Source organism: Penicillium verhagenii (genome assembly GCF_028828195.1).
Source record: "Penicillium verhagenii strain IBT 33310 chromosome Unknown utg000006l_segment0_segment0, whole genome shotgun sequence".
In the NCBI taxonomy this organism is placed as follows: Eukaryota; Fungi; Ascomycota; class Eurotiomycetes; order Eurotiales; family Aspergillaceae; genus Penicillium; species Penicillium verhagenii.
The window spans coordinates 2,858,692-2,875,446 of NW_026643170.1; the positions used below are offsets into that span (position 1 = coordinate 2,858,692).

A 16,755-nucleotide genomic window follows, 5' to 3' on the forward strand; every position below is an offset into this window, starting at 1 on the left:
AATATAGAGGTATCTGGTTAGTGAACATTGAAGTGTAAAGTGCCCCGAAGAGGGCTGAATAGAGCTGCCGGCACGCGGGCGCCCGATAGGTGCTCGCTGCTCACTATATCGCTGTTGACCACCTTAGGTCATGCTTTTTCTTGTTCTTTTTTCTATTATTAATTAAAGATCGCGAAGGGACCTCGTCCCGCGGTTCCTCACTTTTATAACCACTCTGGATATTAAAGTTTGATTCTTGATTATGCTTCACATACAGTACTGAGTAAATAGTTACTATTATTGTAATAACATCTAGGCAAATGGCCACTCCGTCCAAAAGTCTGCCTGGTGTAGTGGTGGCGTCCACCCCATCCATCCAGTTTGTTCAGACTGGTCTGGTGACGGTGTTCGGTGCGTCCATCCCCATCCAGTTATTTCCAGTGGTCGCCTCGGTGATTCATCATGAACTTGCCAATTTATTGGAACATCAGGTGGCTCATGTAGTCCCTGCACCACGTTGCCCATGAGGTGTTGAATAGCTATGTCATCACTCTCAAACTGATCAAGCCAGGTACGCGTAGAATTTCCCTCCCAATTTTGATACCAGTTGATCCGGCCCTGAAGCCCTTTCTCGGCCAGAATAGCCTCAATCATCTCAAAGTTTGGCGGATTTTGCTCCAGTGCAGTCACCAAGAGCAACTCCAAAAGTTTATAATCGATATAGACTCCAGGGAAAGCAAGAAGTAACTTGACAACTTCAAAATTCTTCGATTTCACGGCCGCTTCTATTGTGTAAGTGGCCCTGCGACCAGGGTTGTGTTTGCCTTTCTTTGAGCATGCGTCTGTGTTTCCCCCGTCCGTAATTCGGGAACAATGATGTATCATCTCATCTAACAAAAGACGAACCACTTTTACATGGCCATTCGATACTGCATAGTAAAGAGGTCTTCCTGGGGACTCAGGACATGCGCCTCGGTTCATGAGTAAGTGGACGGTCGATAAATGACCATTCTCCGCAGCGCAAGAAAGGGGATGCCGAGTCGGAAGTATTCCAGAGATGCTCGGGCAATTAATATTGGCATTGAATTCCAGCAGAGTCTGAACCACCTCGTCATACCCCATCGAAGCCGCCAATGACAAAGGTAGGATTATTCTATCACCTAAAAACGGGAATCGTTGGTTTTTGAATTCAATCCTCGACGTTCCATCTCTTGACTTGACTATAATTTGCTGTTCCTCATCCACATTGCCATCCGGCCGTGCGCCTTTCTGTAGAAGGAAGCGAACTATGGTGCTTGAGCCAAGCCCCCCCGTAATGGCCCAGAACAGGACATTCCTAGCATCGGAATCCAAGAAATCGATTCTAGCACCATATTCAAGCAACAGCTGTATGACCGAAATGGAAGATTCTTTGGGGTCTCGAACTGCCCAGATCAGTGGCGGGTGACGATATTTTGGGTCTTTTGAATTTGGATCGACACGATTTGTTTCCAGTAGGACTCTGACAATATCGACGTATGCCTTTTCTGCAGCGTGTGACAGTGGTGTGCGGTCGAGGCGACTCGATACATGATCTGGATCGACGCCTTCCATAGGCAACAGAGTTTCCACAACACATGTTTGTCCAAATTGCACCGACAGTTCTAATGCGCGGTTCATATGTGGCTGTAGTTCCATCCGTCCTGGGTAGCCATTATCTTTTAGAAAATCCTCAACAACTCGGGAGTGACCATTTTTTGCTGCCCAGTCAAGAGTTTCCGCCCCATTTCTCTGGAAGCTAAGGCGGTAGACCTCTGGCATGAGAAAATCGTAAAGATCTTGGCAGATTCCCGCAAGGCTGACAATATCGCACATTGATGGCAAGTATTGCACAATGGCCATCTTTAACTCCGGGGGAAGAGTAAGTAAAGACATCTTGCAATGCCTGAATGCCTTTGTGGAAAATTTGAAATATAATCTGTAGAAACTTTAGTACCAGGGGGATATGTTCGCAGAAATTAAGCAATTTGAGCATACCTGTAGAGCAAGCAAATCAAAGATGGAAATATCAGCTATTTGGTAGTGCTTAAATGAAGGTGAGACCGGAAAGACACAACACTGATATGGCAGTGATAACAGAGTGTAAGGAGAAAAAAGAATGTAGTGTGGGAAACGCCATGAAGTCCGACCAGGATCACAGAACCGAGAGACGATAGGTGGAAATTATATTTGGAAGTCAGCTATTTATTAATTGATAAATGCCCGGTCGCCCTGCTGCCTGCGGAGTGACTCAGAGGTTCTAGCTGGTGGACACGGCGGAGCTACTATTGTCGCAGGGTTCTGTGTCTCCACTATGGCGGCCGATAACCGCCACCCCTCTGCCATAACCGGGTGGCGGTTATCGGCCGCCGCAGTCTCCACCGTCTACGATGTTGAACACTCTTCCGTCAACGACGCCATCAAGAATTGGAAGTCAAGCGACTCTAACCGTTCCACGACGCTCATCGTGCAAGGCACACAACGCCACACGGATGTCGGAGACCCAGACCTCATCCAGGCTGCTAGCATTGCAGGTCTGGGCAACTCTGAAGTCTGAACAAGATATTGCAGATCACTTTGCACTAGCGTATGGCCAGACTGCCGTCGCAGTTGCATCAGGCGCGTTTGAGCCACGTGTCGCGTTGGTGTCTCAATTGCGAGAACAGTTCCTTGTCGCACGCGTTCCTAAAACGCCACTGTTTGCCTTGGTTGCCGTCATTGTGAGATTGGGTATTATACTTGCTATTGTTGCACTGATAGCTGTGAGGGGAAACACAGGGGAGGTACAAGCGCGTATGACTGTTCCTGCGCTAGTAGCGTCACTTTTCGAATCGAATAAGGCAAAGCCTGTGAAAGAAGTAGAGGATATCTTCGTGGTGAGCGGGGACCTCGTATTGGATTTGAAAAAGCGCAGGAAGGGGGTTGGGTTTTGAAGAGCTGGAGTCAAAATTGATCAGATTTGACAGAACAAAATGGCTAGAGTATTTTTACGAGCAGTTGACTTCCTATGAACTTGAACCTGCTTTCAATAAGCCATTTACTATCGCATAATCTTAATTCTTGTATGCTTAGTAGGTTGTTGACCTTGAATTTGCCCCCCCTCAGCTGGCAATATTTGAAGAACGTCTTTATCTTCGATCTTCTTTCGTTTTTGATCTGCCAAGCTCCAGCCCAAATCTCTGTGTCGACCTCCCTTAATCCTCCAACGAGTGTGTATACGTTCTACCTTCTCCCTTCAGTTACAAAAGCCAAAGGTGATACCTGCTTCTACTTGATTTGAGAACTTCCCCACAATGCGACCGGTAAAAAGCTCGGCCGATCATCCCCCCGAGCCCGGCAACCCCAGAAAATCAAAGTCCCGCGATTCACCAAATGTGGGGAGATCGCTTATTCCGATGCAGAGTTTACACCAGGTCGCGGAATGTGGCTTTTTAGTAACTCACCAGACCGGAGTCCGCGCGATAGGTCGGGCCAGCAAAAGCCCAGAAACATGCCTGCAAGGTCAAGAATCACAAAAGAAAACTGTATAAGACCGTGACAGAATACAGCTAGGCGAGTCACCATTGACTTGTGACTTAATCTTTTCGACACTGGACCTTTCCACAGGTACAGGTACCCCCGAAGACATGGACGACCCTCAAGAATTCACAGCAAGGGAAAGTCCACCATACGATTTTACGGGCGTCGTTTTGAACGATGTGATTCCGAAGCGGGAAAAGCCCTGGTGGAGAGATGCGCGGTTGTTGAAGCTCAACACCCTCCTGCTGTGCGCCCTTCTGACACAGACTGCCCAAGGTTTCGACGCCAGCATGCTTAATGGTATGCAAGCTCTCCCGACGTGGACTGAATTCTTCGGCCATCCTTCAGGAACAAGACTCGGCGCCATGACATTTGGTCCGACAGGAGGAGTCTTGATTTCCATCTTGATTTCCTCCCAGCTTTGCGACCGGTTTGGAAGACGGTATCCGATCTGTGGTGGCTCTATTCTTATTATCATCGGGTCGATTCTACAGGCTGCATCTGTCAACTACGGGATGTTTGTGTTCTCACGATTTCTTGTTGGCTTCGGGCTGGGTATTGTGTCCGTGGCTGCGCCGCCGCTTCTTTCTGAGACTGCTTATCCGACGCACCGAGGAAAACTTGTTTCTTTTTACCTAGTCTCTTGGCCTCTGGGGTCCCTCATTGCGGCATGGGTCACCTACGGCACTTTCCAAATGTCCTCCACATCTTGGAGTTGGAGACTACCCAGTCTGTTGCAATGTACCTTTTCCGTGGTGCAAGCCGTCCTGAGCCTTTTTGCACCGGAGTCACCCCGGTGGCTAATTTACAAGGGCCGCAGCAAGGAGGCACTCGACATATTCATCCGCTATCACGGTGATGGCGATCCTCAATCTCGCCTCGCGCATTTCGAAATGGCTGAAATTACTGCGACGCTACAGATGGAAATACTTCAAAAGAAGTCACGATGGGGTGAATGGATTTCTTCTAAGGGCAATCGCCATCGACTCTTTCTGGCTTTATATATCCCAGCCATGCTTCAATGGTCCGGCAATGCGCTATCCTCGTACTATCTGCCTAAGGTTCTCGACACGATCGGCATCACGGATTCCAAGACTCAACTCATTGTCAATGGTTGCATATCAATTTGGAGTCTTATCTCTGCCAGTTGTTTTGCTTTGATGGTCGACCGCGCTGGCCGTCGTGGACTTTTCTTGTTTGGCATGAGCGGTATGGGGGTTGCATATATCATCTGGACAATATGTTCCGCTATCAACCAGCAGAAGGATTTCAAAGACCATGGTTACGCCAGTAGCGTTCTGGCCATGATCTTCGTTTACACAGCACTCTATCATGCTTGCTCTCCTGTCTCACCGACATACATCATGGAGGTTGTTCCCTATTCTCTGCGATCTAAGGCATCTATGCTTTACCAACTCACGGGTAACCTTGCTCAGCTGTATAACAGCTTTGCGAATCCGGTTGCGATGGACGCCATAGGATGGAAATACTACATAGTGTGGGTCGTCATGATTGCGATACATCTCACAGTAATCTACTTCTTCTTCCCGGAAACTAAGAATCGTGGATTGGAAGAAGTTGCAGAGATTTTCGATGGGCCGGACTCTCTTTCTGGACCGAATGCCATGAAGCAGTTGGGGTTGGATGTGAATGCGGAAAATGCAGTCGAGATTGGACAAGACCCAAAGTCAGCTATTGAGCAGGTCGAACGCGTTTGATGAAGTTTTACATACTGCAATGAAGGGGCTGTTTACTATGACGTACTATTCTATCCGAAGATCGCGTTAACCAATAAATTTCAATTCACTGAACCTTAAGTTGAAATAGCTCTGTTGCCACCAAGGAAAATAATCTCTGCCTCTTTCCCAGCTTGAATTACCTTAAATTCTGCACTAGATCACGGGTTCAAGCCTTAATCATCACAAAAAGGGGAAAGTCCCGGCGGGAAACGATCACCCGCGTCGGAAGAATGCTCGGTGGAATGATCCCCGATGCCCGTTTATCCCCCACAATTTCCCCGCGTCTAAGCATTCTCTTTCGTTTTCGTATGCAGATTCTCTGCAGAATGCGAGATTAGAATTGCATTTTCAATATTATCAGCATTCATTACACACATGATATATGCGTGTTGGTATCGCGAGTATTCATGGATCTGCCAAACGAACGCGAGGAAGCTAGTGCAACCACCGACCCAGACCGTCCATCTTGCCAAGGATGTCGACGTCGGAAGTTGAAATGCTCACGAGAGTCTCCAACGTGCTCACAGTGCCACCGAATGGGCTCGCCCTGTGTGTATGATACCAAGAAAAACAAACCCGGCATCAAGACGGGCGCAGTTGAAAGCTTAAGTCGTCGAATTGGTACGAGTGTCATGATATGCAGCATTTGATTACCATTGAGACTCACTATATCTCTACAGATATCCTAGAAGATGCACTTCAGGAAGTACAAACAAGAGATTCTTCTCACCACAGCTCGATACAGGGGCAAAATCCAGAAAACAGCAATCGTCTAGACGGCGTGGTAAATCTACTGTCGACCGTATGCATGGAATTGTGCAAGTTTAACAGCCAAAATAGCCGAACTTCTGAAAGTCTTGGGTCAGGACGTTTGGATCATCCCCAAGATACGCCAAAGGGCAGCACGGCCTCTATGCAGTCTCCAAACATTGACGATCATGATATGTATTCAACCCGACCTCGAAAAAGAAGACGAGTTGACACCTGTGGGAATCCAAATATAGAGCTTCAGCTGCCTTTGGAGAATTTGCTCGACGCTTCATCTAGCCTTCCGGCACCAGATTTACTGGAAAATACTGTGAACGCTTATTTCAACAAAATTCATCCATGGATCCCAATTCTCCACGAGACACGGTTTCGAAGCCGCATGCTCGACCCAGATCAAAGACCGTCGCTAATTGTGATAGTTCATGCTATGGTAGTGGCGGCTATCCGATTTGCTCGACCTGAAGCCCATGGTCTTTCGTCCTCTGATGTTGAAGCTAAGGCTCAAAGATCAAGAAGCATTGTTGTTTTGAACGCGATGGACAGCCTCTCAGTCGAAAATCTGCAAGCTTTGACGATTATAGCGTTTGATGACGTAAGAGCGATTCTTAAATCTTATAGTCTATACCTTGGGCTTATCATTAATGCTTGATAGATCGGTGATGGGAATACATCTAGGGCCTGGTCGATTGTTGGATCTCTTACTCGGACAGTGGAGTACCTGCGGCTTAGCGTTGAAGACGAAGGTCATGACACACAACGATTACTTAAACCTTTACTTTCCTTGCCACCTTCACAAAAGTGGGTGGAAGAAGAGGAGAGAAGGCGAGTATTTTGGACTATATTCAATTTGGACCGCTTCTGTTCAGTTGCGACAGGGTATTTCTAATCTCACCATTCCTGGAACCTTCTTTCAACTAATTTTGTCATGCAGCTGGAATACTAGCCTGACAGCAGATGATGTCCACCGTCGACTTCCTGCAGATGGTGGTTTTTGGCATCGAGAGGAACAAGTGAAGACACCTTTCTTTGGAATCTGGAATCGATCTGAAGCAAAAATTGGGAACTCAATCGCTTTCTTGCCGACTCAATATTCAAACATCCCCGACAGCCCTGAATCACCAGACTCAGCAACGCAACATGGTTCCCCATCCTCCACATCCCGGGGCATGACACAACCAGACATGTCAACGGTCGGCGCATTTGCGTATTCTATCGAAGCAACAGAGTCTCTTAGTCGAGTTACAACCTTCTTCCTCCAACAAAAAATCAACTTCCATGATCGACGAGAAGTGAGCAGCTGGCTTACTCGGTTTAAGGAACTAGACCTCCGACTCGTGCAGTGAGAATCCTTGGCTTTCAAAATAATGTAAACCTCCATCCAACAAAGACTGACATTACATAGCTGGAAAATGTTTCTACCACAGAAATGGAGAGACTCCGACATCTCTCTTCAGCCTACACTCATACACATGGATCCAAATCTGACTCTCGCCCATGTCACTCACAATACATCGATGATTCTTCTGCACCAACGCATGGCATACCCCCCTGCAGAATGGGCCAATATCGTTAAACTGCCTAGTGCCTGCAGTGCTGAGACATGTCAAAATGCGGCAATTGAAATTCAGAACATGACTGCCAAATATCTAAGCAACACCAATGAAACAGATCCCATCGCAAACCAGTTTGTATTTTGTGTTTTTGTCGCTGCGCGCGTTCTTTTAGGTATGAAAGTGACAATGATTTGGCAAAAAGTGAAGCAGAAGCTGAGAGAAATTGAACTAGTTCATTGGCGATACTACGGATCCTCCCTTCCACCAGAACTATGGTATCTGATCAGCAGCCTTGACGAAATGGCTCGACGATGGCTTGGATCTACAACTCAAGGTGGCTGCCTTGCAAGCACATATGCCGATCGTCTCCGTGACTTACATCAATATTGCGTGTCAGCTCCGAACTTCAGCGTCGACGTCCTCGGATACTCAACAATTGTTTCAAACAACAACGCACCCTCCATCGCTTCTACCACATCGGTCCAGTCCCCGCCCAATCAACGAATCCAACGAAATCAAGAGCCTCAACACATAATATCAGCGAATCAGATATCGTCCTCTGGCTCAGCAAGACCGCATTCATTGCCGCCGTGGAATATCCCCAATGAAATTCTCAGCCCAGGTAATGTACATGGGCAAATGGCTGAGCCTGTTGCACAGATTACAACCAACTATTCCAATGACCAGCCCCCGGCAGACGAGCTTTCCACTATCTCATATCTTCTTCTTGACCAGCGCTTTATGGACATGGATCGTGTCATTAGTCTTGATGATATGATGTTCTCTACGAATATGGGGACTGTTGATGACACGGTTGCAGAGGAAACTCATGCATGAAACAAGAATCATGAATGAATCACATCGACTCTTTCCCTCACGGCAAAAGCCGAGAGGTCCAGCTGCTCAATCTCTATATCCTGAACCCCAGGATCAAGAAGGTAGAAAGGAGCAAAGAAGAGAAGAAAGTAATCGGCAGTGCCTTGAAACTTGCCACGAGCCGGGCAACTTGAGTGCAGTCTATAAAGTTTGCTTCACCAAGGTCTAGGAGAAATATTGGGGTGACATTTTGTATGAATAAAAAACATGCAAGTGGACTTCGATTTTGAACTTCTTTCCATATATCATGCATCCATAATGGTTAATACAGTACGAAAAACTTAATGGAAAGTTTATGTATGGATGATATTCAAATTTTTTCCTCATTCTTTTCTCGCGTGTGTTATTCAATTCAATACTAGTACCCAGATCAACTGAAATCCAATTGCTGCTTTGTCTAATTTAAGCATTCGATCAGCCGGGCAGCCATCGACATTGCAGGCAATGTTTCAACTAATCCAAGGTGTTGATTCTAGTAGTTAACTAGTGACTAAGTGGTAATTAGTAGTCATGGGGACACATCCGCGCGGCGGTTGGAATTTGTATTAAGCTTGCTGCATCAAAGGCGATTAGATACAGAAAATTCATCAATGCTTTAATTCGAGGCCAACCCAGCTCACCATCTGAAACCGAGAGCATTATTGAAACCAAGTAGGATGACCGCGGCCAGTATCCATCTGCATTTTCTATTTGTCGTGTTCCTTCTATAGATTGGCCAAGGCTTCTAAAGCAGGCCTGAGGCATCAATTAATAACCATAACTTATCACGTGAAATTGTAATGCCTCAGGCGGAAAAAGGGAAACCGTCTCTTGCCCAAGAAATTTTCTTAGATACTTTCAAAGCCATTCATGCATCCTGGAAGCTCATTCATCCTGAAACTCTTATAAATCGATTCTTAACTGACTTTAGGAACCCACCTGCCTTTAAAAGCAACGGGGTTTTATCGGTTGATTTGCGGGACCTCAGCCACCCCACGTCCAAACCGCCAAACCCCATCAACCCCAACAAACCCCACAAAGTCCAAACCTTGACAAAAACTCTTTTTCCACTCGATGACGCCGTACCGAACCTCCACGGCCGTTCTCTGGTCCACAAATCATTGCAGCCTATAACATGTTTTCGCCTTCAAGTTCGCACGGATTGTTTAAGTGCCATGGCTTCCATTTCCGACTCGTACCCGGTTCTTCCGGCAATATAATCAAGCTATTGGGCCGAACAGCCGCCTCATACGACATCGCCAATCTTTTGCTATAAACGGTATCGGCTCGGTCCCCACAGAAGGAATCAACTCGTATCCTGGCCGAGTCCGATATTCCACCGTTTCTCCACATTTTGATTTTATGAGATCACGGAATGGGGTCTGAGCGTAGAAGTTGCCATTACTGCCTGAAGGGGCAGGTTGTTAAACCAAAGGTTGGCTCGTTCACTTAAAGCTTCCATGCCGTCCATAGATCGTTTAATACAAGGTTCACTTTCACGTTGATCTTCTGACCTTCTGACTCACCTGGTAATCCTCCCCTTTTTATTTTCCTGAATTCTACCAGCCACATTGATTGAACAATACCCGCCTAGCAAGGGGGTGAGAGTTGCAAAATGCAGTTAAAGGTGAGCAAAGATATTTTCAAATACCTCAAAACAAGTGTTAATTGAAAACCAAAGCCCTCTCTTTGGGCGGTGCTCCCACTGCTTTTGAATCTCAGTTCTTCAGTCCAGGGAGCCAGTTCACCTGCTTCAAGGAATCGTATTGCAAAATCTTTGCGAAGATACACCGGAGCTAGTCTAGGCAACTCCAGCAACAATGTCTACCAGACCGACTTCGATGGCGTGACCTGGGATGATGATAACTGGCTGCTATCGACCACAAATCTGGAGCAAGGACAATTCCAGACGCGAGGATCCGTGGCGAATGGTTACCTGGGCATCAACGTTGCCAGTGTAGGTCCGTTTTTCGAGGTTGATTCGCTTGAAGATGGGGGTGATGGGATTAGCGGCTGGCCTTTGTTCTCCCGCCGACAGTCATTTGCGACAATCAGTGGATTTTTTGATGCGCAGCCTAATACCAATGAGTCCAACTACCCATGGCTGTCCCAGTATGGCTGGGATAGTGTGATCAGTGGAGTGCCACACTGGAGTGGCTTGGTTTTGGACCTTGGCAACGGCACCTACTTAGACGCCACTGTCGACAACACGACTATCTCCAATTTCAGCTCGACTTATGACTTCAAATCGGGTGTTTTGCTTTGGAATTACACCTGGACCCCTGAGGGTGCAAGTGGATCTTTTGCCATTACCTATCGCCTTTTCACCAATAAGCTTTGGGTTAACCAAGCCGTGGTGGACATGCAAATCACTCCGAGCGTTGATACAAATGCCACAGTCGTAAACGTTCTGGATGGAGCTGCCGCCGTACGGACTGATTTCGTCAATTCCGGCGAAGATGACGGTGCCATTTATTCTGCTGTGCGACCAAATGGAGTGGCAAATGTCACTGCCTACATTTACGCAAACATTACAGGCCCCGGCATCGACTTGTCTTCGCTACAAATTGTGACTGACAAGCCATATGTCAGCACAAACGACTCATCTATTGCCCAATCTGTCACTGTTAATCTCAAGGCTGGCACAATTTCCCACATCACCAAATTCGTTGGTGGGGCATCTTCGGATGCCTTTGAAAACCCCCAACAGGTCGCCAAGAATGCTTCTTCGACCGGCCTGAGCAACGGATACCTTCGATCTTTACAGTCTCATGTAACTGAGTGGGCCAGCGTCATGCCGGATGATTCGGTCGACCACTACACATTCCCCAACGGTACTCTGCCACAAGATCCCCTTATTATCGATTCTGCTGTGATCGCTGTCGCAAACACATACTACCTTCTCCAAAACACCGTTGGCCCCAACGCGGTAAATGCGTCTTCATCAACCTCTCTGAACACAGACAGTATCTCGGTGGGTGGTTTGACTTCTGACTCATACGCTGGCCAAGTTTTCTGGGATGCCGATCTTTGGATGCAGCCTGGTCTCGCGGCATCACATCCTCAGTCTGCTCAGCGTATCACCAACTACCGCGTGAAGCTGTATGCACAGGCCCAGGAGAATATCAAGACTTCCTATGCTGGCTCCCAGAACCAGACACAGTTCTCTTCGTCTGCAGCCATCTTCCCATGGACTAGTGGGCGTTATGGCAATTGCACTGCTACTGGCCCTTGTTGGGATTACGAATACCATTTGAACGGAGACATTGGCATGTCATTCGTTAATCAGTGGGTCACTACGGGTGATACTCAATTTTTCAAGGAGACTCTCTTCCCAATCTATGACTCTGTTGCTACGCTATACACAGACCTTTTGGAGCGCAATGGGTCTTCGTGGACTTTGACCAACATGACAGATCCAGTGAGTGTCAGCACACTATATAAGCTTTTGCCAATTACTGATTTTTCCAGGACGAGTACGCGAATCAGGTCAATGCGGGTGGCTTCACCATGCCACTCATTGCCCAGACAGTCACAAATGCCAATGCCTTCCGACAGCAATTTGGGCTTGAAGAAAACTCAACCTGGGACGAAATGGCTGATAACGTTTTGATCCTTCGCGAAAATGGAGTGACTCTCGAGTTCACTACAATGAACGGGAGTGCAGTGGTAAAGCAAGCCGATGTGGTTTTGAACACATATCCGCTAGACTACACGTCAAACTACACTACAGAAGATTCCTTGAATGACCTAGACTACTATGCGGCCAAGCAATCATCTGATGGGCCCGCTATGACCTGGGCGATCTTTTCCATCGTGGCTAATGACATGTCTCCGTCTGGGTGCTCAGCTTATACATATGCCCAGTATGCGTTTAGACCATATACCCGGGCTCCATTCTTCCAGATGTCAGAGCAGTTGATTGACAACTCCACCACCAACGGCGGTACTCACCCCGCGTTCCCATTCCTCACTGGTCATGGTGGTTCTAACCAGGTTGTCCTGTTTGGATACTTGGGGTTGCGCCTGAAACCGGACAGCACTCTCCATGTGGACCCGAATTTGCCACCTCAAATTCCCTATCTCACGTATCGAACTTTCTACTGGCACGGATGGCCAATCTCTGCTTGGTCTAACTATACCCACACCACGATCAGCCGGGCTTCCTCTGCTCCTCTCGGCACTGCAGACATGCAATTCGCAAACACGTCGATCAACGTCAGCGCGGGCTCGGATTCGAACTTGACAACTTACCAGCTGCCCTTGACCGGCTCAGTGGTAATCCCCAACCGCCAGGTCGGGTCTTCGAACACAGTGGCCGGAAATCTAGTACAATGCCAACCGGTAGATTCCCTCGATTCCTACCAGCCTGGCCAATTCCCCATTTCTGCAATCGACGGAGCAGCTTCGACTAAATGGCAGCCATCTCTCGCAGCAAACTGGAGCTCTATTACTGTCTCGCTCGGCGAAGAAAAAGGCTCTATGGTGACAGGCTTCTACTTCGATTGGGCCAAAGCTCCCCCGGTCAACGCGACCGTGATATTCCACGACCAAAGCATCCAGCAAGCGTTGACCTCGTATGACGCGACCAGTCCGAGCTCAGACTACACCGTTGTGACTACGCTCAACGGAATCGCGCTTTCGGATCCCTATGATGCGACAACCACCAACCTTGATACAGTTGTCATTCCCACGGGAAATACCACCAACGTCACACTGCCTTCACCTATCCCGGCTACGCAATATGCATCGCTGCTGATTTTGGGAAATCAGGGTCTGGATGCTGTTGATGTGCAATACATGAATGGAACAGGTGCGACGGTTGCTGAGTGGGCTATTCTCGGCCCGACCAACACGACTTCGTCTGCTTCCAAGAACAAGAAGAGGAAGTTGGGAATGAAGGCGGCGAGCTTCTCAGACTCGGGATCGATGATGCGTCGTCGTCGTGCTCAGCACTAGATGATGCATGCATGTGTGTCTTCAATGTTGACCTTTTATTTCATGGTCGCGTAAAAATCTCATTTTTATACAGTGCTTCGATATGCTTCGATATTTATTACTATTTTTCCAATTTAATTCAGTTAACATTTGAATCAAATTACATGTACCGTTTGTTGAAACATTGAAGCCCCGAAGACTCCCATACATGTAGTATTTCATTGCCAACAGGTGGATTTAGCCAGAACAGGCCCTGAAGAGGTACATATACCAACTTGAATATATTCAAATAATCATCAATCATCGCCAGCCTCAGCAATCGGCTAACCATCCAAAGTGAACCGATCCAAGAACTTGAAAGTCCGAAGTCCATCCTTCAGCCCATCGGCAAATCCACCTCCCACACTCTGAGCAACATAAACTCCAGTCTGGTTAGTAGCAATGTGGGCGGTTCTCAACGCGCCAGCTCCATTTCCGATCGCACCAACAGTCTTACCAAACCGGAACGCATCAACAAGAATATCCAAAGGTCTTCCAGCCGGATAAAACGACGTAGCCACAGAACTCGACCCGAACAACCCCTGCGCCCCATCGCCGACGACAACAGCATCGAAATTCGTAGCGTCAGATGCCGCATACGTCTGATTAACACCATCTGCCATCCGCTCAGCAACAACAAGAACATCAACGCCCACAGAGCTCAGCTGCGCCTGCAACGCCGCACCCTGCGCAATCGAAGAGCCATTACCAACCGAAGCAAGTACTCCTACTTTCAAGCCCTCAAGCTTCAACAACTTTGCTCCAAAGGCTCCCACGCCCGCAGTCGTGTTATGGTGATAATACGTCGGATCCGGGCTCGGTGCATCAACACCAATAGCCTCGGCGACCCGCTTCGCAAGATCATTGCTGATCCGATTCAGCTGTAGAACGACATTATCCCTCACGACCTGGCTAACGACGTTCGCATTCTCGAAGCGCATGGCGTCGACGACGAACTGTTTTTCGGCGGCGATGAGCGAGTTCCAGAATAGACGCGGCTGGGACCAGACGTCGGCGAAGGTGGAGCTCACGTCGCGGACCAGGTGTCCCGATACGGTGCGGCCGGGCGTAGTGAAGAAACCGTTGCCGACGGTCTGGTTCGCTTGTTTTGGGGAGCCGTTGTTCGGCGTGTTGGGTGTGTAGGCGTCTTTGTTTAGTGGGATGTACATCTGGGCTGCGCCGTCGCGGTTGTTGTTGTGAATTGGGACGCGGGGCCGGTTGATGGGGATTTGTTCGAAGTTGGGCCCGCCATGTCGGTTTAGTTGGGTGTCTAGGTAGGAGAAGATGCGGCCTTGGAGGAGGGGGTCTTCTGTGAAGTCGACGCCGCGGACTATGTGGCCTGGTTGGAACTGGGATTTGTTAGGGGTGTTCGTTGGTTGGGGCTTGGGTTCAGGGACGTACCATGACTTGCTCGGTTTCGGCGAAGTAGTTCTTTGGATTACGGTTGAGCTGCATCTTGCCCAGTGGTGTGATTGGGACGAGTTCTTCGGGCACGATCTTTGTTGGGTCGAGAAGATCGAAGCCGAATCGAAGTTGGTCGTCTTCGTCCATGATTTGGACTCCGAGCTGTTCAAATGAGGTATTAAGTTAGTCATTTTTCCAAACAAAGAGATACTAGAGCGCTGTGAACTCACTTCCCACTCAGGGTACCTTCCGGCTTCAATAGCATCCCACAAATCCTGACGAATGAAATCACCATTCTTCCCTGAAGTCTGCTGCGCCTCCTCCCACACAAAGCTCGCTTTCCCTTGCAAAGTCTTCCAATGGAACTTAACCAACTTCGAAGCCCCACTATCAGTAATAAATCGATAAGTATGCACACCAAACCCATCAACATGACGGAAAGATCTAGGAATGCCATGACCCGACATAGCCCACATAAGCGTATGCAACGCACTAGGCTGTTGGCTAAAGAAGTCCCACGCAGAATCATGCGCAGTCGCCGCTTGAGGAATCTCATTATCACCTCGCGGTTTCACGGCGTGGATGAGATCTGGAAACAGGATTGCGTCCTGGATAAAGAAAACGGGGATGTTGTTTCCGACAATATCGAAGTTTCCCTCATCGGTGTAGAATCGTGTCGCGAATCCGTGCACGTCGCGGGCTGTATCGGCGCTTCCGCGACTACCGGCTACGGTGGAGAAGCGGACGAACATGGGGGTTTCTTTATCCTTTGCACCGAGGAACGAGGCGGCTGTTATGTTGGACCAGTCTCCATAAGATGTGAATACGCCGTGGGCGCCGACTCCGCGGGCATGGACAGCACGTTCTGGGACCTTTACTAGGCGTCAGTCATGATTAAAATTGGCAATGCAAGGGACAGGAGTAATCTGTTTGTTGCCTTACCCGTTCGTGATCAAATCGTTGGATCTTCTGGCGGAAAATGAAATCCTCGAGAAGAGTTGGGCCACGCTCTCCTGCACTAAGACTGTTCTGATCTTCAATTGGACCTCCCACGTCTGAAGTCATGAAGGCATCTTGGTCATTGAGATAGAATTGAGAAAGGAAGTCCTCGGTAGCGGCGGATGCGTCTGCATCATCGCGACGGTGAAGTGAGTCCGAGGAGTCAGGTAGATCGCCCGACATGTACGGACAAGCTGCATTGACAGTGCCAATGAGGCCTGTGAGGAGCAACGCGTAACGCATTGTAGCCACCAAATGTACTGACTGTGAAGATCAAGGCCGGGACACAAATTAAACTATTCGAGCCTGGGACTCAAGAGGAGGGGGAAGTTCAAGAACTGGAATCCAGGTGGCTTTTATACTCATGCAGGTTTTTTCAAGAAATACGAACCCTCGTGCATTGCCGAGTCGACATCCAATGACCGACGAAACATTAGGAACCTACAGTAGTGTAAAAGCTACTGCATCATAGAAACAGAGAGGATGCACGAGCTGAATAATAACCAATCCCCACTTGATTATTCTATCACAGAGGGCTAGAATAATGCCCCCAAAAATAAAGTCCCGAAGGTGTGGGGACAACGGGCATCCCTCAATGGGCTGTTCGACTGTTCCTACTAAGCAAAACGCCCATCCGAATGGGGTACTGTAGCTACTTTAGGCCATACAACGTCATTGGTTCTTCAAGGTACAGGGCCCGCCGACCAGTCAGAATCTTGTGTTCAATCCCAGACTTGGCAGGGCATCCCCAAAGTGCACCCATAACAAGGACGCGACGAAACCATAAGCCTCTTGGCGTTCCACTAGCACGGCAAATCAATTATAGAGAAACTCAAAATCGAGTCCTGGGCTGCAGATGGAATTCATCATTGTTCAGGATTTCTGTCTTGGCAAGGGTTGGCGTATGTTAGAGGTTTTGGCGAAGGGAATTGAATTGGTCGAGG

The 16,755-nt window shown here is 48.3% G+C and overlaps 6 protein-coding genes across 6 annotated transcripts; 4 read left to right on the forward strand and 2 right to left on the reverse strand.

Moving 5' to 3' along the window:
- Positions 1 to 291: 291 nt before the first annotated feature.
- Positions 292 to 1,893, reverse strand: N7466_006437 (uncharacterized protein; the record flags this gene model as incomplete). The annotated part of the gene is made up of 1 exon (XM_057165834.1): positions 292 to 1,893. The coding sequence occupies one exon, from the start codon at positions 1,891 to 1,893 to the stop codon at positions 292 to 294; it is 1,602 nt and encodes a 533-aa protein (XP_057021433.1).
- A 418-nt stretch (positions 1,894 to 2,311) lies between these two features.
- N7466_006438 (uncharacterized protein) lies at positions 2,312 to 2,554 on the forward strand (the record flags this gene model as incomplete). Its single annotated transcript, XM_057165835.1, has 1 exon — positions 2,312 to 2,554. The coding sequence occupies one exon, from the start codon at positions 2,312 to 2,314 to the stop codon at positions 2,552 to 2,554; it is 243 nt and encodes an 80-aa protein (XP_057021434.1).
- A 1,069-nt stretch (positions 2,555 to 3,623) lies between these two features.
- On the forward strand, positions 3,624 to 5,234 carry N7466_006439 (hexose transporter protein; the record flags this gene model as incomplete). The annotated part of the gene is made up of 1 exon (XM_057165836.1): positions 3,624 to 5,234. The coding sequence occupies one exon, from the start codon at positions 3,624 to 3,626 to the stop codon at positions 5,232 to 5,234; it is 1,611 nt and encodes a 536-aa protein (XP_057021435.1).
- A 428-nt stretch (positions 5,235 to 5,662) lies between these two features.
- Positions 5,663 to 8,413, forward strand: N7466_006440 (Zn(II)2Cys6 transcription factor; the record flags this gene model as incomplete). Its single annotated transcript, XM_057165837.1, has 5 exons — positions 5,663 to 5,876; positions 5,936 to 6,615; positions 6,676 to 6,899; positions 6,955 to 7,362; positions 7,426 to 8,413. The coding sequence occupies 5 exons, from the start codon at positions 5,663 to 5,665 to the stop codon at positions 8,411 to 8,413; spliced, it is 2,514 nt and encodes an 837-aa protein (XP_057021436.1).
- A 1,633-nt stretch (positions 8,414 to 10,046) lies between these two features.
- Positions 10,047 to 13,390, forward strand: treA (alpha,alpha-trehalase treA; the record flags this gene model as incomplete). Its single annotated transcript, XM_057165838.1, has 3 exons — positions 10,047 to 10,058; positions 10,113 to 11,852; positions 11,903 to 13,390. The coding sequence occupies 3 exons, from the start codon at positions 10,047 to 10,049 to the stop codon at positions 13,388 to 13,390; spliced, it is 3,240 nt and encodes a 1,079-aa protein (XP_057021437.1).
- A 302-nt stretch (positions 13,391 to 13,692) lies between these two features.
- cat1 (catalase catB) lies at positions 13,693 to 16,054 on the reverse strand (the record flags this gene model as incomplete). Its single annotated transcript, XM_057165839.1, has 4 exons — positions 13,693 to 14,757; positions 14,810 to 14,974; positions 15,043 to 15,684; positions 15,755 to 16,054. The coding sequence occupies 4 exons, from the start codon at positions 16,052 to 16,054 to the stop codon at positions 13,693 to 13,695; spliced, it is 2,172 nt and encodes a 723-aa protein (XP_057021438.1).
- Between the last annotated feature and the right edge of the window lie 701 nt (positions 16,055 to 16,755).